General features: G+C 37.9%; 1 protein-coding gene across 4 annotated transcripts in view; it reads left to right on the top strand.

Moving 5' to 3' along the window:
• Nucleotides 1-22,975, top strand: part of NLK (nemo like kinase) — a 146,717-nt gene that overhangs the window by 87,260 nt on the left and 36,482 nt on the right. For all 4 annotated transcript variants that reach the window (XR_004972880.1, XR_004972881.1, XM_036340673.1 and 1 more), the window contains exon 4: nucleotides 22,121-22,227. Coding sequence is in view for 2 of the 4 variants with exons in the window: in XM_036340673.1 (XP_036196566.1) it covers nucleotides 22,121-22,227 (107 nt within the window). In the remaining 2 variants the exon portion in view is untranslated. The remainder of the gene's footprint in view (nucleotides 1-22,120; nucleotides 22,228-22,975) is intronic.

Consider the following 22,975-nt stretch of genomic DNA (forward strand, 5'->3'; position numbering starts at 1 on the left):
TACCACGTGTGGGCGCACGTGTACAGTGCGATTGAAACTTCATGTCCCATGCGCAGAAGTCAGTATTTTGTAGAAGAGCCACATGTGGCTTGCGAGCTGCAGTTTGCCAACCACTGCACCAGACCAGTGGTTCTCAACCTTCTGGCCCTTTAAATACAGTTCCTCGTGTTGTGACCCAACCATAAAATTATTTTCATTGCTACTTCATAACTGTAATGTTGCTACTGTTATGAATCATAATGTAAATATTTGCTATGCAGGATGGTCTTAGGCGACCCCTGTGAAAGGGTCGTTCAACAGCCAAAGGGGTCGCAACCCACAGGTTGAGAACCGCTGCACTAGACTAAAGGACTGGAGTGATTATCTGCATGTATGTTGAAGTTATCAGTTACCACCTGAGGGATTTTAAATGTGCAAATATAAGCCAGTTGTTTGTGCTGTCTCACTAAGATTGGGATTGTTGTGATAAGAGAGTGTGAATTAATTTCTGGTATGTCTTTTTTTAAAGTAGAGATCTTAGAGGATTAGCCCTGAAACCTACCATAACCTGGAAAAAGGGTAGGAGAGAAGGAAGAACCTCTTTAAATGGAGACCAAGTTCTCCATAATCATGTTCATGCTCTTCATCATAAATGCTTTTTTGACAACCAAATTAACTGTGATTGATCTATAAATTTTTTTAAAACCTCAAGGCCTAATTCATCTTCTGTTTAAGCTTTAAGAAACTCAGACTATATCATATTTTAAGCAAAGTTCTAACTTTATTTTCATTCTGACATATCAACAGTGGAAAGGGCAGCATTCAAAATGAGGTATCAAAAGTTGAAGACTGGAGGAAGTGAAGGGACCAATTAAAAAAGGCAAGAGAGCCTGGCCGTCGTGGCTCATTGATTGACCATTGACTTATGAATCAAGAGGTCATGGTTCAATTCCTGCTCAGGGCAAATACCCCAGTTGTGGGCTCGATTCCCAGTGTGGGGTGTGCAGGAGGCGGCCAATCAATGATTCTCTCTCGTCATTGATGTTTCTATCTCTTCCCCTTCATCTTTGAAATCAATAAAATATATTTTAAAAAAAGAAAAAGAGAGAACTCATGGACATGGACAACAGTGGTGATTTCGGGGAGAGGAATGGGTGGAGGTGGAAGAAAGCATAGAGGGGATAAACGTTGATGAATAAAAAGAAGTTTAAGGCTGTATGTCAGAGCCTTGAGCTAATCACCCAAACCCTCTGCTTCATTCACTCTTGGAATGATGAGTTTTTTAACTAATAGTAGATTCAAAGTCATGCATTTAAACTGAAGCATATGCAACACAGTTTTAATTAATTTATGCCCAATTCCATTCATTTAGTTTATTTTCCAGAGTGAGCATGAGCTAGGAATGAAGAATGTGAAATCAGCTCCCATACACTTCCCATAGTGAGAGCATTTCACCAAACTAAGTGTGAGACTGGTGTTGAGAGAGGTACTTTAACACAAGCCCTCTGTTTCATATGGGGTTCAATCAAAGAAAACAGCACTCTGTTCCAATACCACAGAACACAATACTGTTGAATTTAGTGAGCGTTTGATAATATTGGTCCCCAACATTGTGTCTTCCCAGTTGATTTTTTGTGATACTTGATGTTTGTTTTATGCCCTAACTTCAGAACTTTGCACTCAGAAAAGATGTACCAGCAGGTAGTGTAAAGTACAACAGTCATTGCTGTTGTTCCTTTTCATATATATATATATATATATATATGTGTGTGTGTGTGTGTGTGTGTGTGTGTGTGTGTGTGTTCATATTGTATTGATTTTTACAGAAAGGCGGGGAAAGGGATAAAGTTAGAAATATCGATGAGAGAGAAACATCAATCATTTGCCTCCTGCATACCCCCTACTGGGAATCAAGCCCACAACCAAGGTACATGCCCTTGACTGGAATCGAGCCCAGGACCCTTCAGTCTGCAGGCCAACGCTCTATCCACTGAGCCAAACCGGTGAGGGCCATTGCTGTTATTAAGTTCATGATTCAGTGGAGATAATTGATAATTTTTAAATAATTATAATACCAAGTAAATCAGTTTTACAATAGAGATATTAACCAGTTTTTCTTAAGTAGAAAAATTCCTCTCTCCTCTTCTCCCCCTAAAAAAAGGAGTTTGGGAGACTGATATGAACTTAAAATTTTCATAGAATAAGATATTTTAATAGTCCTTCCTATATCAATCCATAGAGATCAATTACCTATAAGTAGAATAAATATATTTTATTTTTATATATATATATTTTATTGATTTAAGAAAGGAAGGGAGAGAGAAATAGAAACATCAATGATGAGAGAGGATCATGGATCGGCTACCTTTGGCACGCCCCCTACTGGGAATGAAGCATGCAGCCCAGGGATGTGCCCAGACAGGGACCTCCTGGTTCATAGGTTGACACTTAACCACTGAGCCATGTCAGCTGGGCAAATAAATACATCTTCAATATTTACAGTTGTATTCTTATTTTTCCACAAAATTTTAGGTAGCATCTGATTTCTCTTGGTGGGTCCATGCATAATAGAACATTCATTCCATAAATGTTACAAAGTGGGGACTGTGAACAAATGAATAAGGCACTATGGCAGATCTGATATCTTTTTTCAGCTTTATTGAGATATAATTGACATATAACAACGTAATATCTGGACGGAGAAAGCAGATCCCTTAAAATGGACCACCATTTTGTTTTGTCTCTTCCTACCTGCCATAAAAAGTGCTCAGAAACAGACCTAGCCTGTTTGCCCAAACAGACTGAAGAATCCTGGGTTCGATTCCAGTCAAGGGCACATACTGGTTGCAGGCTTGATTCCCCAGCCCTGATCAGGGCCCATGCAGGGGGCAACCAATCGGTGTGTCTCTCTCACATCAATGTTTCTCTCTGTCTTTCCTGCTCCTTTCCATTCTCTCTTTAAAAATATCAATGGGAAAATAGCGGGTGAGAATTAACAAAAAAAGTACTCAGAAACAGAATTCCGATATTCCTCTCCTAGATTCATTCTTCTTCTAAGTTTTTGTTCTCTGTATATTTTGAATCTTCTCTGCCCTTCATAGCTGTTCCTTTAATAGCTTTGTCTTTAAAAGTCTTCGACAAGCCCTAGCCAGTTTGGCTCAGTGGATTAAGCGTCAGCCTGTGGACTCAGGGGTCCCAGGTTCGATTCCGGTCAAGGGCATGTACCTTGGTTGCGGGCATATCCCCAGTGGGGGTGTGCAGGAGGCAGCTGGTCGATGTTTCTCTCTCATCAATGTTTCTACCTCTCTATCCCTCTCCCTTCCTCTCTGTAAAAAATCAATAAAATATATTAAAAAAAAATCTTTGACAAAAATTAATTTCACTGGTGATGGCTAGGTAAGATAAGGAAGTATCGATAGCTTGGCATATTGAGAGTTTTGTCCTTCCTTCAGACTGCTGTTTGTGGTTGTTTATACCACTGATAGTAATCTACTCTTGGTTTTAATGACACCATTCTTGCAGCTTTACAATAGAACAGACTGGAGTAAATTGCTTTCAAATTCTGTTGGGCAGAAGGACATTTGAAACCAGATTGTCTGGACACAGAATTAAGTTTTTCACCGATAAGAAAGGGTGAGTGGGTCTAATTTGAGGGCTCGTTGTCTATTGGAGAACGTGTTAAGATTTGTTGTATTGGCAAAAAGAAGCATGATGCAGTTTATATGACTTGTACATTCTTTATCCTTTGAATGGATTAAGAGGTGATTGGAGAATTTGCCTCTTCTTTTTATGAATTTAAAAAAAAATAGAGAAGTAAAATGTTTCTAAACTAGGTAGATGCTCTTCTTTCAAATAGCTTTTTTTTTTAATGTTCAGAAAAAAAAACTAGTGACTATTCCAGTCATTTCATTTGATTTCTCTTCCTTCCTTGGGTTTGTGTATATGTGCATTTACTTTGGATGGTTATGATGGTGGGAGATTAGTAGTCACCAGGCTCTCCCATCTACATTTGACAGACACAGAGCTTGCCTTTGCTTCCTCCAGGGTACTTGGAGAAGAAGAGGTGAGGTTTGAAATAACATCATTTTCTGTAGAATGCTCTTTCTATTTTTTACATGTGTGTTTATAGCCTTAGTGACAAGGACTCAGCCAACAGAACCTCCTGGGCTATGTCAGAGTATATGGAATGATAGCTTTCCAGTTTTTTTCTGGTGTAGAATTGATTTTTTTTTTTTTTTTTAGTCAGTTTTAAATTTCAAATTAAAGGTAGTTTTAATTTTTTAATTTTTACCTTGAAAAGAAAAGGGAATTTGCCTTTGCCTGGGAAAGAGATTGTTGTATTCAAACATTTTAACAATGTGACCTTTCATTGCATTGATTTCTATAGAAAAGCACAGGCATGCTTCAGAAAAGGTCAGTGATTCTAATTGAAGCACACATGGATTTTTTTCCAACTGCAAAGGCGCCCATGGTTTTTGTTGCAAAGAAGATGATGAGATTTAGGGCTAACCATTTGTTACAAGAGAAAGCAATTCTCTCTGATGCATTGCTGTTTTTCTTTCACGTGGAAAGCATTGTTTGAAATCAACAATATCCATAAACCAGATTTTCATTATCCATGCTATTTAATGCCCTCATTTTTATTTCAAAGGCAGTTATATATCTGAGATCTAGGTTGAAATTTCCCTTCTCAGTGGACCAGATTTTTGGAACAACAACAACAACAAAAAAAAAAAAAATGTGAGGAAAGAGATACTATTAAATCTCAAATATTTATAGTTGTGAGATTTTCTTCTTTCAAACAGAAATGGCAGGATTTCAGAATTAGTGCTTTTTCGGGGTTAAGCATGCTTTAACTGCCTTTCTTGGACTTTTCATGTAAGAGAATCTATAGCTTGGGGAGCCAGACTTAAGGATCTGCTTACTACAATTCACTGTGTCCTTTTGGAAAAATCACCTAACTCATATTTATTCAAACATGTATCACACGAAGATGAAGACTTAAAAAAAAAAAAAAGATTGTAAAACTGTTGACCTATATGGGCACCTACTTAATAAATACTTAATATTGCAAGATTTCTTTTTCATAATCTGGCTTAGTGTTGGTTCCTGTCCAATATTAAATGAAAGAAAGAATGAATCAGTTTTCATTATCTGAAGTCAGTAAAAACTATTTAGGGATTAAAATTGTGTTTTCAAAACTTCCCATATTTATTCTGTAGGAAATAATTCAAATACAACAGGCTCTTCATTTTCTTCTAAGCTAAATCAGTTAAATACCCTATTTTGCTATATGGAAGTTTTAACACAATAGTTTTTCATACATCAGTTGCTCATTGCACATAGAACATTAAATGTGTTGAAACTTCAGTTTCATTGAGCAGGCAAAGCAGCCTGCTATAGTTCTAAACTCCAGATGGTGAGCTTTTGAATCTGATAGGTAGCTTTTTTACATAAGACCCTATCACAAATTGCCACACGAATATTGTTATTAAAGTACTTATTTAGCAGTGCTTTCTTATTATAAAGCACCTTATCAATAGTAAGCATTTATTCCTAATCCTATATAATAAAAGCTCAGTGACCATAACGGCAGAACGACCACTTGACCAGTCACTATGAGGTGCACTGACCACCTCAGTCCCTCCCCTGGTGGGGGGGCAGGGCTGGCGAGTGGGCGGAACGGCCAATCTTGGCTTCTCCCCCCAGCCCGCAGGCTCCGATCGCCAAATGGCAAACTGGGAACCTGGGTGGGGGGTGGAGGGGGGGGTTGGTGTGTGGGGCCGGCTGCCGGGGAAGATGGCCCTGGTCACAGGCTAGGCCTAGGGTCCATACCTGTGCACAAATTTCGTGTGTCGGGCCTCTAGTAGTTTATAAATTCCTCCAGTTCTTATTAACTAGCTGTAATGTATCAGTTTTATTCTTTCCCTTTTGTCTGAGAGGATGGGAGCGATCTAAGTCATAGACTGGTTTGCAAGCTTAAACATGGGAATGTGGAAAATTGACCTTCATTGCATATTCTTAGTGCAGCAATTTTCAACCTTTGTCATCTCATGGCACACATAAACTAATTACTAAAATTCTGTGGCACACCAAAAAATATTTTTTTGCCAATCTGTCAAAAAATAGGTATAATTTTGATTCAATCACACTAGACAGTTATTGTTGTGTTGGCTGTTGTCATTATTTTTTATTTGAAAATCTAAGGGAAATACATAGTCAGGTATTGCATGTTTTAAAAATTCTTATGGAACACCAGTGTGCCTCTTGCAGCACACTGGTTGAAAATCACTGTCTTAGAGGGTTGTTCCGTTAGGTAACTGACAAGCATCTCCCTTTTTTCTCCTTACAAAGCCTTGGTGGCTCCTCCAATACATGTTCTTGGTGTCATGCATTAGCAGTCTAAAATCAGTCTCCTCCATTCCTTCTGCCTGCCATACTCTCAATATCCCTTATTTTTGCTGCTTGACAGTAGTATTGAGTTTAGTGATTTACTATCACATCATGAGACAGGAACTAAATCCTCATCCTCTTTATTTCAAAATCCTTATGATTGGTTCAGGGCCTACCTAGCCAGCATATTCTTCTAGCTTGAGGTAATGGAAACAAAATCTGTTACAGTGGAACCCAGAACCAGACTGCCTAGATTTGAATCCCAACTTTGTTTCTTACTACCTGTGTGATCTTGGTTCAGTTTCTTGGTAAATAAAATGAGAATAATAATTGTACTTACTAATAGACTTACTAGTATTTTGAGGCTTGAACTGGAATGGAAAGATGATAGATAGGTAGATGATAGATAGATAGATAGATAGATAGATAGATAGATAGATAGATAGATAGATAGATAGACAGACAGAAACAGATCGATGTAGAGCTTAGTGAAGCATAGACAATAAATTCTATGAACTTTCTAATACAGAGCATGTCAAACTCACCAACAGATGTCATTAGAAAGACTTCATCATAAACAATTGGATTTTCATAATGGCCTATCAGTAACAAGCCTAGCCTGTTTATAGAGGGGATTTAAAAAACACAGACCACAGCCTTCACCACTTTGGCTCAGTGGATAGAGTGTTGGCCTGCAGACTGAAGGGTCCCAGGTTTGATTCCTGATCAAGGGCACATGCCCAGGTTGCAGGCTCGATCCCCAGTGGTGGCTGTGCAGGAGGCAGCCGATCAATGATTTTTTTCTCTCTCATCCATGTTTCTCTCTCTCTCCCTCTCCCTTCCTCTCTGAAATCAATAAAAATATATTAAAACACACACACAACATAAGATATGAACTCTTAATGAGGAATGGGTTATTATATAGAGAGGATTTTAAAAAAATGAGAAAATACCAAGATGTAAACTGCTAATGAGGAATGGGTTGTTAACCTCAGCATTTCATATTCCCTCACCTGGTCTCTTCTTCCCAGAAAATATATGTAATATACAACTTGTTAGCACCTCCAAGCTTTTCATTACCTTTACCAAACCTTTCTTATTAAAAGGATATACATAATTTCCTCCTTCAGCCTGCCATCCCAAGAACCACTCCCCTTTCAAACCCCATAGTAGCAGTCACATCCCCTAGTACTGGTCCCTTCCTGGTTGCATAAAGATTACTTAGGGTTTAGTGTATTCGCAAATCCTGAGGTTGTTTTAAAGTCCAACTCACGGTTGGAATTCTTTTCACTGTGCTTCGAAGAGAGTCACTATACATAGCTGGAACAACTTATTCACACCAGCTCTTTGAAACACCTGTGTTCCAGGTGAGGCCAAAAAATTCTAATACTTGAATCTAATCTTTTCACCTCTCCATTGAAAATAAATATCTTTCTAAAACTTCCCAGCTGGTGGGAATGAAATGCTGTCAGGCCTCCCAACTATTAGAGGGTAACACTGAATAACAACAAAGCCTCACCTAACTTGAGCTGCTGAAAAGACTCATAACCCCATTATCATTCTCCTGAACTGCTTAACCTTCTGGTTAACCTTCCGATTATTAGCCTCTTGACATACTTAATACAGGTGAGAGAGTTTAAGAACACTCCTACGAGTATTTATTTGATCTTTTTGTTATATCCCACTGTTCTGACTTTATTTTTTGAGATCAGTAGACACCAGGAACCATGTGTTACGTGGAGACCCAGAGGTTTCAGAAGCCACTAAATATATTAGACCTGCCTTAATTGGAGGATATGTGGAAACAGTGGGGCTTTTAGCCACTTCATAGACCAGCTGAGTCTCCTGCTACCAGCTCAATTTATTTGAGAGCAGTACTTTAGGGAACTTAATAGACCTACAGCGCACGAACACAAACCTGTATTTTAGCGAGAGTACAGTTTATTTATGCAGTACTTATTATGTCAGTTTGTTCTCTGAATACTGTATGAATGTCATTATTAAATATTAAGAACACTGAATTATACAGTTGGTGATGGGTTTAATAATTATGTGTTTAATTGATAGTCTTTTCCTATCATTGTTACATCCATTAGAGTTGGCAAGAGAGCCAGATGGTAGAAAATAGGATTGGGTCAAAGTGGCATTTTTCCAAAGGAAGTATGTCATACATGAGCCAAGCGAAGTTTTCTTTTGCATATGTGTATTTTTGTTGTTTTGAAAATATAAAATACTAATCAGTTATGGAATACCAATCTGATAGCTAATTTTTACCACCCTGGGCTCAAGACTTAAGATTACTAGCAGCCCTGGGTTATGCTTATATGCATGCATACAAGTCCTTTGGTTGATCTCTTACCCTCCACCCCCCTCCAGCTCCCCAACCCTCCCCGGCCATCCCGCTGTAGTTTGACAGTTTGTTCGAGGCAGTTCTGCCTCTGTATCTATTTTTGTTCATAAGTTTATAATGGTCTTTATTATCCATAAATGAGTGAGATCATGTGGCAAAAAAAAAAGGATTACTAGCAGCCCTTTACCAAAACCAGGGGACCCCTGTGTGGAGGTTTACAGAGATCCCATAGAGATTAGCCCTTTTATTTGCTCCCTTGAGTTTCCAGTCTGTCCAAGACCAACTCTAGGTCTCTCTCAAAAATAATATGCACTCATCTAAGAAAAGATTTCTTTGTCCTCATGAAGGAATGTGACTATCATGGACATACTGGTGGTTGGTGCCAATAAACCACATGAGATCCCATTAGTAAGTGAATAAAATTGTCCTCTTCAGCAGTGATATCCTTTTGAGATTGCCTGATCTTTCCTTTTAAGATCAGGAACTTAAAAGAACTTATTAAATTAGTTACCTGTTTTGTGTTTCTTTTTACTTACATTATTTTAGCTTTTTCCTGGGAGGAAGGAGGAAGTGTTGGGAAGAAATAAGAATGGTCAGTTTCAAAATATATATTAAAAAAATAAAAGAATAGTATGTGTAAGGCATGGACTTGGATATCGGGCAGTCCTGAGTTCAACTGTGAATCCCCTCTCATCACCCCCAACTTACTAGTTTTTTTACTTTGAAAACGTTATTTGATACTCTTCCCTGAGCCTCAGTTTCCTCAGTGATAATATTTTCCCTCAAAGAACTGTTACAAGGAATAAATTAATTAATGTGTGCAGGACATTTGGCACAGTGCCTAGCATTTTGATGTTTTATAAACTCACTATCCTTCCTCCCTCCCATAACAATGATGATAGCAGCTACCATGGAAGCCCTGTTCACCATATATGCGTGACATTTGTATGTGATTCACATACAACATCTAAACCCTGGCATTAACTTGCTAATGTTATCAAGCTAGTAAGTGGCAGAGTCAAGATTCTAACCTCGTGTGTGATTCCAAAACCTACACTCCCCTGCCTTTCACTGCCTAAATCCATTTAACTCCTCATTGTAAAATCAGCTTCCTGGCCTTCTCTCTCCTGAAGTAGAATTATTTTGTTCACCTTTTTTGAGGTTTAATTAATCTTTTGAAAGACAGAGCACGGATTAAGAACAGAGCCTGGGCTCTGCCGCCATTTCTGCAGAATACTAACTGTGATCTTTGGCTAGTTCCTTCGCCTCTCTAAACCTCTTCACTAGTTTGCATAGTGGCAATCATAATAGGATTTACTTCTTAGAGTAATTAGGAGTAGATGAGGCTAAATTCATTTAAAGCTGGATTGCCTAACAGAAAACTCAGTAAATACCAGCTATTTTTCTTCTTGGTCAAACTTCTATGGCAATGTACATTGAAATCTTTTTGCTTATTTTCTGTATTTGATTCTTACATATCAATCTCAGTCTTTTCTAACCTTTTGAATGTTGCCTTGCATTCATCCATCTTTTTCCTGTGTTGTCACTGAGTTAGCATGCTCTCTACACCCACTTGGTGCCCAGTCAGTATTTATTGATGCTAATGATGATGATTAAACAAAGATGCAGTTGGCACCAGTCCTACAGCCTCTGAGACTGCTTGAGTAATCATGACTTTCTAAAAATAGAAAAGGATTCAATCATCTTACTCATAATTGAAGGTCAGAATTTGGTGTCAGCATTTGTTTCTCTGGTGATGGTGTAGCTTTTGTGCAGAATTACCTTTGACAGCTGGAGTAGTCAGGCTTTGCGGCAGAGGTTGATGATCATGCATTCTTAGATTACTTCCTAAAATAGATGCATCATCATAGAGGTGGGCTGAACAGATATTGATCACAGTACAGATTGGTTTAAATTGGAGAAAGAGGTCAGGGGAAGCTTACCATTAAGTTGTAGTTTGCTGCCAGGCTCTAGGTTAGTTTCCTACCTGCATTTCTAGCCCATAATTCTTTTTTGCATCAAAGAAAATTGTACAAAAGTGTACAGTTACGCTAAATACCCCTCTGGTTTCTCTGCCTTTCTGGTCTATCTAATATATTCCCACCTCATCTCTCCTCAGAAGAGTCCTTATTTTTGCTTTTTCCTGTTTCAAATTCTGTCCATGAACACATTTTCTTCCTCAGCAACCTTTGTAGGAGTCTAGCAGGGTGTCCTGCATATTGTATTTGGGCACTGTGCACCAACTCTGGTGAGCATTATTTTACAGTGAATATTGGCACCTTATTTTAAAGAATGTAATGTCATCGAGGTTGGATTTATAACTCATTAGTGGTGATGTGCTTCCATAATTTTAGTATCCAGGTTCTCAAAATAAAAGAAGGAAAGAAATAGAAAAAAATTTTAATAAAAGAGAAAAACTTTGTGCAAAGAAAAAGATTATAATCAAAAGTAGAATTAATACTCTATCTGTGGCAGATTTCCTTTAATAGAAAGTAGAAATTGCTATTTCTTACCATATATAATGATTCCCAGATTTATATTTTCAATTTAGACATCCCACCAAAGGCTTGTTCTATATTTTCAGCAATCTCTAGTTAAGACTTTCTTTTGTTTTTGTTTTTCATGTCAAGAGCTACTAGCCCAACCCTATACCCCACACAAAAAGTTAGCTGAGGGGGTCCCTGTGATATATACACACACATAAGCTAATTTTTAAAGTTCTCATCCATTTAAAAAAGTAGAGGATATGAACCTATTCAAGTAAGTATATATGATTCATAGCTACAGGGAAATGTTTATTGAATTTATTTTAGCTTTGTAATTTGACTAAAGGGTAAAAGGAATAAGACTTAACGGAAGTAAATGCTCAGGAGGTGGAAAGAGGCGGGTAGGTAAAGTGAGTGTGAGGTAGAAAAACTTGTCTCTGTGATTTTCTTAATCTTTGTATTATTTTTTAGTTGATGGAAAAGAAGTATCATTATTTGGGCCGTCTTCCTGACGTTCCTTCACCCCCAAACTAGATCTGTTAACATGGGAATAGTCCCAAGTTGTTATGAGGATTAAATGAGGTAATGAGGTGATCTAGCCCTGGCCAGTGTGGCTCACTTGGTTGGGTGTCGTCCTCTGCACCAAAAGGTTAGATTCCTGGTCAGGATAGATGCAGGAGGCAATCAATGTGTTTCTTTCTCTCTCTCTCTCTCTCTCTCTTTCTCTCTCTCTCTCTCTCTCTCTCTCTCTCTCTCTCTCTCTCTCTCTCTCTCTCTCTTCTTCTCCCTCCCTCCCTCCCTTCTACATTCTCTGAAAATCAATGGAAAAACTATCATCAGGTGAGGATTAAATAAATAAATAAAACTCAAAATGAGGACAATTAGTTCCTTCAAATAACCTGTCACTTCTGAGAATTCGTTGAGATAATTTATATAAAGTGCTTGGAAAGTGCCTAGCACATAGTGAGATCTCAGTAAATGTTAATTGCCTTTTTTATTATTTCTCGTGTATGTTTTTTTAAATTTAAGGTGAACCATTTTAGAAAACCAAATGTAAGTATGTATGTGTTTTTATAGATATAAGTAAATTGCTTATTAGAACATACATATAATTTAGAAATTCAGTAAAAGTTGAAGAAATCGTGATTGTTTCTTAAGATGTTTTACTAAAGGGTTAAATCTCTGTTTACTGGAATTTAGCAATTCTAATAACTTAGAGATTTGTCTCTTTAAAGTAATATGTCTTGGTTGTGCTTCTTTTTTAATTTTATTTCTGGTGGCAAGTCTTACATATTCAATTCCAAAGCAATACCTAAGGGGCTGTATGAGGTTAACCATAACGTTGTAATCTTTTTTTTTTTTTTAATTTTTTTATTTATTGCTTTGAGAGAGAGAACAACACATGTACTTGTTGTTCCACTTATTTATTCCTTGATTGGTTGATTCTTGTATGTGCCCTGATGGGATCAAACCCACAACCTCTTGTATTGGGACGATGCTCTAACCAACTGAGCTAACCAGCCAGGGCACATTGTTGTAGTCTTGGAATGGCTGTATTGTAATTGCTTGTTTAATTGTTCGTCTCCCTTGTTAGGCTATAAACTCATTGAGGGCAGTGATGCTCTTGTACACCACTGCATTTCCAGTGCCTAGAACAGTGTCTGCTATTCAGAGTATTTGTTGAAGAATGAACAGAGTGACTTCCCATTTGAAAATACATGACAAAGGAGAAATGCTGAAAGCTGCCTCATGTAATGAAATATTGAACTTCTGATTTTTTTTCCTTGAAACTTGGTTTTTATAACAGGAAATAATGTCAGCCCCATGAATTTCATTTTCTCTTTTAGTAGTAAACAAAGTGAGGCAAAATTTCATGGAAAGGGTCAAACCTCAGAATCTTTACAACCTAGGTTTAAGTCCAAGATCTGTGTCAGCAGCTTAACCTCTACCAACAGTGGAGAGTTACAAATTAGTTATTATGTGAGGATTAGTCACATAGTAGCTTCAACAAAAAGTTAGCTTCCTTTTTCCTTTTCTTCTCATATTACATAATTAAAAGTAACTCAGCTTCTCTTCATTTCAAAGTAATCTCCATACTGTTATGTTATTTGGTTAAAAAAAAAATGGGACTAGTAGGCCAGCTCTATGGGAAACAACTAGAGTAGCAGTCAGGAAACCTAAGGTAGTCCTGGCTTTTATTTATTTGTTTGTTTGTTTGCTTAAATTTTTTTTAATTTCAGAAAGGGAGGGAGAGAGAGAGAGACATTAGTGATGAAAGAGAATTATTGATCAGCTGCCTCCTGCACGCCCCCCTCTGGGGACCCAGCCTGAAACGCAGGCATGTGCCCTGACTGGGAATCCATCCTTGACCTCCTGGTTCGTAGGTCGATGCTCAACCACTGAGCCACACTAGCCAGGCAGTCCTGGCTTTTTACAGACTGAGAATGTGACCTTGGGTAAATCACCCAACTCTACCCTAAGTTTGTGTTTTTCATTAAGTGATATTCCCTAGTAATTAATAATATTTGAGAAAACAGCAAAAGGACTATTTTCTACCCTCTTATAAAGAAGCTTCTAAAATGTCAGTATTACCCAGAAAAATTAACTGTAAAACAACACAGAAACACTGTTTTTCTTAGGCACCTGTGGTATCAGAGCTGCCATGCCCCCACCCATACATTATAATTGTTCATTTGCATCGTTCATTTGCATCATTCACTTTCCTGAAGCAAATTAGTACATTTTGAAATTCATATTTCATGGAGCTACTTAACTAATTGCTGCAATCAGCAGCAATTTATTATAGTAGGGCTGTTAAAGCACTCTGAGGTTGGCATACCATGTACAGTGTGTTTTTTATGGTCATTTTTTAATGATGAGATTTAATAGGGAAAAATGGTTAATTTGTTAATATTCTCCTGAAAGCCTAACTTAGGTCCTATGTTTTTTCTTTGCCCAATGGTAACTTAAAAGGCCATGGCAAAGTCATTGACCCAGCCGGTGCACCAGCTGCCGGAGAGGCTGTCCCATTTAGAAGGACAGGAAGAGAGAAAGAGCACCCTGTTTTTCCTCTTGTTTGGAGACCCTCATTAAATTACTCAGAAACAATAATCAGATAGCTGCTGTTCAAGTTAATGGCACCTCTGAGTCCCTGTCAAGAGAGCTTTATTTAATGTGCAACAGACCTGGAGTGATGCAGGTGCCTTTTCAGGCCCTCATTTAATTTAAGCTGCTTTTGTTGGCATGGCAACTAGTTGAGACATCTGGGAGACATTATGCTGGGGATTGAGACTTCAGAGGATTTCTGCTAGAGCAAAGCAGAAACCTTATTATAAAGCGATATGTGTGGCTTCTACATTTCTGCACCTACACTGTTAAGTCTTCACATTCAGGAATTGTATTTTCCAGAGAAATAAATTTGTAAAAGGTCAGCCTGGCTGTTGACTTGTTTTCTATGAAGAAAAAACTGCTTTACTTGAGGAGTGAAAAATATATTTCCAACTAAAACTTGACAAAACATAATCTCTGCTGAGTGGCTGTTTTAACCCATTTGTAAAAATTATACATTTAAAATATTTCAGTCTGTTATATTTAAAAGATACTAGTGGAGGGGAAAGAATATCTGTACAAAGGTAAACCAAATGATAAGTGTAGCCTGGCCTGTTTGGCTCAGAGGTTGAGCGTCAGTCAACCTATGAACCAGGAGGTCACGGTTCAGTTCCCAGTCGGGGCACATGCCCTGGTTGTGGGCTCGATCCCCAGTAGAGAGCGTGCAGGAGGCAGCCAATCAGTGATTCTCATCATTGATGTTTCTATCTCTTTCTTTCCCTTCCTCTCTGAAATTAATAAAAATATAAATTAAAGACAATTATTTTTAAAATGGTAAAGATAGGCAGGGGCTCTTTGTGGTTTTGCCATAGACTTTCTGGTTAAAATAAGAGTTTATTAACTGACCCCCATTCTTTTCTCACCTAGTCTATCATCTCAAAAAGCAGAGATATGAAAGTAGCACTCTTAAACTCTCCTTTCTTAAATATTATAACAGGAAGTTGATTGAAAGGTTTTTCAAGTTCACTGATCCTGAGGACAGAGACATGGTGATCTAGTCATTTGTGTTTAGCAGAGGGAATACCTGCTGGTTTATATTTTGGGAAATAAAATAAGTTATTTTGTGAGAAAAATTACACACATATGTATGTGGTCTTAATGTAGAAGAATTTACTTATGCTCTATATTCATTTTGAACACTTTGCTTTTCAATTTTTTGCTATCTGGTATTACTTTGTGTTAGGTTGAACCATATGAAATTATTATTTTTGTTGGTCAAAAGTGGTCCCATATTGTCCATTCAAATCCAGTAGGTCAACAACACCCTGATCTGGAAATAATGTTTTGTAAAAAATGGCAAATGAAATGTAAGCATTTTTTTCTGAAATGATTAATTGTTTTTAAAATATCTGGTTAAAACAGGACTATGCTAGCCAGACAATGTTTTCTTTTTTCCCTTTCTTTGAGAATGTAGTCACTGTCAGAAGAAAGCATATGACATTATTTTATACTTATTCTCTGTTTTTGGTTCTTGTATCAGTGTGTTTCTTTTATAAATCAAAACAAGGTTTTTCCAGTACCAGCACTATGAATGCAACCTGATAACTTGAAAATTAAGGTGTTTTCTCTCTGCCGCTTGCATGCATACCAAGTGTGTCTACTGACAGTAAAGATTCTGGCATCATAAGTTGGCTGCCAGTTTTGTGGATATGGGAGACAGAATAGAATAGAACCTGCTCTTCACTTCAATGCAAGAACTTTTCAATCCTGGCAGGAACAAAAAATTGTCAATTAACCCAGCAGACATGACTGACATCCCACAGTGCTTCATACTCTATTTAGGATTTTTTTCCCCTGAAAAAAACCTCAAGTGACAACACAATACAGTGATGGCAGTTGTGAAGTGTTTCTGGTTTTGTTTTGTTGGTTTGTTTTTTCCTTGTGTAATGTTTCTTTGTCTTTGTCCCTTGAGATTCCTGGAACCAACTCAAGAATATTGGTACTTCTGATTAAGGCTTAATGGTACAAATAGAAGTTTTTTCCTGGCTCTATCCTATGATTAAGATTCTAGTAGGAAATTTTTTTCATTACAGGGTTAATATCCTTAATTTGTAAAGCACTCTTACAAATAAAAATTATCACCCCAGTAGAAAATTGAGCAAAGGACAAGAACAATTCTCTCTCTCTCTCTCTCTCTCTCTCTCTCTCTCTCTCTCTCTCTCAGACACTCACACTCTCTTTTCCTTTTTTTCTCTCATACTCATACATACTAGTATGTGGCAAATAAACATTTAATCAGTTTTTAACATGAAAACACAGATGATAAAACACAAATTCTTATTGCCAGTCCTTCCTGCACGGTCCATAAAATGTCAGTAAAGGATTAAAAACTGCAAGAGGCAGAAGCCTATGCCGGCAGTAGTGAGAACCCAAGAACAGGTTGGTTCTTGCTGTAGAATATCAGAACAGCACAGAAATTGGAAACATCCAGTACCTCAGAAAGTAGGGATGCAGGTAGGCCTAAATTCAGGATTGGTTGCAAGCCTCTGTAAAAAGTGATAAGATGTTTAAATCTTAGAGTGGCTAGAACCTAGTAGGTAATCAGTAGTGCATTCACTCAACAGATGTTTATAGGGACTTATTTTATGCAGGCATTGTTTCTGAGAGTTGGGGATAGATATGAATGAAACAGACAAAAGCCCTTGCATGGAGCAGGGTTGGGCAGACAAACAATAAACAAAGTAAGTAAATTATGTAGGTAAGTGCTAAGGGGGGGAGGGAATAGAGCTGTGTGAAGGGTGGCAGTTGGACAAGACATGCATGATGCAGTATTAGTGATCAAGGTAGGCCTCACTTGAAAGATAAAAGTCAAGCAAAAACAAACAGGGTGAAATAGCCCAGTACAGTGGTCGGCAAACTCATTAGTCAACAGAGCCAAATATCAACAGTACAACGACTGAAATTTCTTTTGAGAGCCAAATTTTTTACACTTAGACTATATAGGTAGGTACATTGTTATTAACTGAATTAGGGTATACCTAAGGCTTAGGAAGAGCCACACTCAAGCGGCCAAAGAGCCGCAGGTGGCTCGCGAGCCGCAGTTTGCCGACCACGGGCCTAGTAGATGTCTGGAGAAGCACAGTCCAGGCAAAGGGGACAACTAGAGCAAAGGCGCAAGGCCAGAGGTTGTCTAGCATGTGTAGAGAATAGCAAGGAAAAAAGTGATCAGAGAGAAGGTCAGAAGGCCAGATCATTTATGGCCCTGGAAGGACATTTTTAGGACTTTGACTTTTACTCTAAATGAAATGGGAAGCTTTTGCAGAATAGTGACATAATCTGACTTTCATTCTAAAAGATTGCTCTGTGAAATGCATACAGAAATAAGATGAATTGATGAAGGGAAGGAGCCATGGATAAATGTGTGCTAAAACAAATATGGCAAAATAGTAAGTGCAGAATCTAGGTGATGGGTATGTCACTGTTTAATTCTTTCAAATCTTATGTGTGTTTGAAAATTTTTATAAGAAAAAGTTTTAAAACTGTTAAGAAAAATTAAATCTAACCCTGATGATCTATACTAATAAAAGCATAATATGCTAATTAGACCAGACAACCTTCCAGATGAAGTCAGGGTGGCGGGGGCCGAGCCCCTTTCATGAATTTTGTGCATCAGGCCTCTAGTAATATTATAAATTAGCTAATGTGTATCATTTTATAGGATGATTCTAACATTCTGTACTGAACTAGAAGGAAATTCTGCAGGCCAAATCTCCTTTCCTCACTAACCTTCATTATGAATAGAATGTATTTCTTTGAAAAGAATCTGGTTGCCCTGGCCAGTTTGGCTCAATGGACAGAGTGTTGGCCTGCAGACCAAATGTCCCCGGTTTGATTCCGGTCAAGGGCATGTACCTCAATTGCAGACTCTTCCTCGACCCAGGCCCAGGCCTATGCAGAAGGAAACCACTCGATGTGTTTCTCTCACATCCATAGTTCTTTCTGTCTTTCCCTCTCTCTTCTACTCTCTCTAAAAATCAATGGAAAAATATCCTCAGGTGAGGATTAAAAATATAAATCAATAAAGGGGAAATTTGATTCTTTAAAAAAATAAAAGAATCTGGTTAATAAAATCTAAGATAAAAATCTTACCTACGAGTGTAAAAGCCATAAAAATTATATTTTCTAAATAATAAAGTGACTGTTAATTTATAGACAAAACAAAAATGTAACAGTAAAAAAATGTATTCTAGCTGTTATATTTTAGAAATCTAGGGGTCATGGGCCAGTGTGGTAACAGTGATCATGGTAAGAAGTGGTCAAATTCTGTGGCTAGATTTTCAAAAGACCAACAGAATTTTCTGTTAAGCAGTCATGTGCCACATAACATGTTTCCTTCAACAATATACCACATATATGATGGTGGTCCCATAAGACTATATTGGAGCTGAAAAACTATTGCCAAGCGATGTCATAGCCATCATAATGTCCTAGTGCAACACATTACTCATGTGTTTGTGGTGATGTGATGTAGACCAACTACTGCACTGCCAGTCGTTTAAAAGTATAGCATGTGCAATTATTTATAGTACATAATACTTGATAATAAACAATTGTGTTACTGGTTTATGTTTTTACTATATTTTTATCATTGTTTTAGAGTGTATTCTTTGTACTTATAAAAAAATAATTTTGGCCCTGACCGGTTTGGCTCAGTGGATAGAGCGTTGGCCTGCGGACTCAAGGGTCCCGGGTTCAATTCCAGTCAAGGGCATGTACCTTGGTTGCGGGCATGTCCCCAGTGGCGAGTGTGCAGGAGGCAGCTGATCAATGTTTCTAACTCCCTATCCCTCTCCCTTCCTCTCTGTAAAAAATCAATAAAATATATTTTTTTTAAAAAAAATAATAATTTTGAAAAGTTGGCCATATTATGCCAGCAGCCTCATACATCTCATGTTTACCATGTCTTTTGATTGCACCATTTTCTCTTGTGCTTGATTTAATATTGTGTTGTTTTATTCATCATGGCCCCTAAACATACAAAATCTGCTAATGTTGCTAGTAACATACTATGTTGAATTATTGACCTGGTTATGAAATAAAAGTGATTCAGGACTACAAAGGTGGAAAATGAGGAAGGTTATTGGTCTGTTAAGCATGCCCCATTCTACCATAGGTACAATCTTGAAGAACAAAGTGATGGAACTGTTGAAGGATCTGCTTCATTGAAGGCATCAAGACTAACAAAAAGTTGAGAGGAGCCTATATCAAACATGGAGAAACTTCTAATGACCTAGATTGATGACCAACACAGAAGCATATCCCTACAAGCCCCATAACAATCATGGCCAAAGCAAAAAGTTTGTTTGCGATGTTGAAAGAAAAGGCTGAACTTGACTACAATGTTGAATTTACTGCTAACTCTGGGTGGTTTAAGTTATTAAAGAATTGTTATTCATTACATCATGTCGGAGTGATTGGTGAGTCTGCAAATGCTGATGTGAAGACAGGTGAAGAATTTTTGAAAATTCTAGATAAGTGATTGAGGAGGAAAATTGCTTGCCAGAAGACATACAGCTTATAAGCAAATCTATGATGGAAAAAAGCAATCAAGCAAACCCCCATGGACATAGTTCTGAAGCGAGTGACACTTTCTCAAGAAGAGCCTCAGGCAGTCCTTCAGTAGTTATTTTAGAAGACAGTGTTATCAGAGGAGATGACAGCTTCATGCATGTTACTGCCCCTGAAGAGTTCTCAATGAGATATGGTGTGGAGTGGAAAATAGTGATATCAATTATCCTGATCAATATAGGTCTAGGCCAGTGGTCGGCAAACTGCAGCTCGCGAGCCACATGCGGCTCTTTGGCCCCTTGAGTGTGGCTCTTCCACAAAGTACCATGTGCGGGCGCGCATGTACAGTGCGATTGAAACTTCGTGGCCCATGCACAGAAGTTGGTATTTTGTGGAAGAGCCACACTCAAGGGGCCAAAGAGCTGCATGTGGCTTGCGAGCCGCAGTTTGCTGACCACCGGTCTAGGCTAATGTGTGTTCATGTCTTTGTTTTTAAAAAAATTAAAAATTTTTAAATAGAAAAGCTTATTCTATATAATACAACCCTAATATGCAAATTGATCAAACGGCAGATCAACCAGTCACGATTAGGCGCACTGACCACCAGGGGCCGACGCTCAGCGCAGCAGCTGCCCCCTAGTGGTCAGTGCCCTCCCAGTAAGAAGCAGAGAGCAGGCAGACAGTGAGAAGCAAGGGGTCCCGGACTGCAAGAGGGCACAGGCCGGGCTGAGGGACCCCTCCCTCCCCCAGTGCACGAATGTCGTGCACTGGGCCTCTAGTCTAATATAAAGAAAAATATTTTGGTGCAGCTGTACAATGTGTTTGTGTTTTAAGCTAAGTGTTGTTACAATAGAGGTGAAAAGCTTAAAAAATTTAAGTTTATAAAGTAAAAAAGTTATAGTAGGCTAAGGTTAATTTATTATTGAAGAAAGAAAAATATTTTTTGGTAAATTTAGTGTAGCCTTAGTGTCCATGATGTCCTAGGCCTTCCCATTGACTCATTGCTGACTCACCCAGAGCAGTCCTGCAGCCTCCATGCATGTCTTATGCAGGTGTACCATTTTTTTTTATCTTTTATACCAGAGATGGCGAGCCTATGACACCTCTGGCACACGAACTCATTTTTTTGGTTGATTTTTCTTTGTTAAATGGCATTTAAATATATAAAATAAATATCAGAAATATAAGTCTTTGTTTTACTATGGTTGCAAATATCAAAAAATTTCTATATGTGACACGGCACCAGAGTTAAGTTAGGGTTTTTCAAAATGCTGACACGCCGAGCTCAAAAGGTTCGCCATCACTGTTTTATACCATATTTTTACTGTACCCTTTCTCTGTTTAAATACACAAATTCTTACCATTGTGTGACAGTTGCCAACAGTATTCGGTACATGCTGTAAAGGTTTGAGGCCTAGGAGCAGTAGGCTATCCCATGTAGTCTAGGTATGTAGGCGGCTATTCCATCTAGGTTTGTGTAAGTGCACTCTCTGATGCTCGCACAAGGACGAAATCGCTTAATAATGCCTTTCTTAGAACGTATCTCCATCAATAAGTGATGCATGATTTTACTTAAATCAAAAAACTCAAAATGAGTTCTCAACTGCAGGCAGGCTAAGACATGAATCTGTTCTGTTCTAGATATACCAAAAGACCTTACCTTTGTAAGAGCTCTGAATTCCACCTCTCCATTGCTCCACAGGCCCCCACCTTGGATCATCTGCTGTGTGTTCATTGAGCAAAACCCTGAGAATATAACAGAATATAAAGCATGGGAAGCTTAAATTTTAATAAGGAAGATATAAATATATAAAAATTAAATAAGAGAATTTGTTGAGATTACATGACAACTTCAATTTGAACTAGCCATTTTACACATTTTTAGGAGTACTATACTTAATAACAGTTGATAAGTAAGTCATCATCTTTTCCATTGGTGCCATGGTGACCTAGGGTGAGACCACCGACTCTCTCGTTTGAAATAGACTCTAAGTCTGGTCTTCACACTCTTCCTGGCCTGGCTATCATTTAAAATGTTTACTCTTATTTATCTCTTTTATAATGCTGATTATAGGGAAGTCACTTGGTGGATCTGCTAACTTTTAAACAGTAAATTCTTAAAATTTTGCAATGTCTTCTGAGGGCTGGGTTCTCACCTCTATTATGCTGTCTAGAAGCTTTCTTTTCCTACGCTTTTACTATCCTTAAAAATAGAAGTTCTTCTTTTGACTTGGAGCCCACTTTGAGGGCATTGGGGGCTGAATTCTCTGAACTCTCCTTAACTTAATGCCTCAAGATATGTTGTCACAGAATTGATGCAGAGTGACCTACATAAAATTATCGTGTCTCCTCAACCACTCAGCTCAGATCATGTCAAAGTTTTTCTTTATCAGATTTTGCGAGGTAAGATTTTCTTCATGAAGAAAAAGATAGTGTCACTGTAAATGAAATGTTTTACTTTTCATTTGAACTTTAACTAATCTGACTTTCCAAGGCTTTCTTTTTTCCTAAGTACTTTTTTTCTTTTGACCAAGGTATATTTAATAATCTCTATACTTGATATTAAGTAAGAGGCTTTTAAGGATAGCCAAATGGTTTTTAGTTTTAGTGATGGAATAGAGTGTCCTAATTTATTAGGCAGTTGAGTAGGTCAATGTATACAGGTGAATAACCAGGATGGTTTGTTAAGCAGCAGTGGTTTAGTAGGAGATGACTACTGATAAATTGAAAAGTCATTGTGTGTTCCCTATGGATGTCGTCCTTCCTTCAAGCCAGTATTAGGTGGTCCTGATCAGAGTGTTGGCTGAGTCCAACTCTAGGAAAACAAAATGATTATTAAAGTGAAAGCATGGAGGAGACTGATAGAAACAGCCAGCTAAATAATTCTCCATTCTGGCTTATTAAAGAGCAAGGACTTGATAAAGAAGCGATTTGGGCTGACAGTGTTGGAATTTTCTCTGGCCATCAGGTGTGTCCTTCAGAATTTTTGCTATTACAAATTGAGAATTGTTTAAAGCTGACACAGCTTTCTGACCTAGAAAAATACTCCCCCACCTCCCACTGTCAAGATTCATAGAATTAAGACATTCTTTATAAAGATTGAAAAGCATCAGCCCAAAGGATGAAAACATGCACAATATTAAAACTATTT

Source organism: Myotis myotis, unplaced genomic scaffold (genome assembly GCF_014108235.1).
Source record: "Myotis myotis isolate mMyoMyo1 unplaced genomic scaffold, mMyoMyo1.p scaffold_m19_p_17, whole genome shotgun sequence".
Taxonomy (NCBI): domain Eukaryota; kingdom Metazoa; phylum Chordata; class Mammalia; order Chiroptera; family Vespertilionidae; genus Myotis; species Myotis myotis.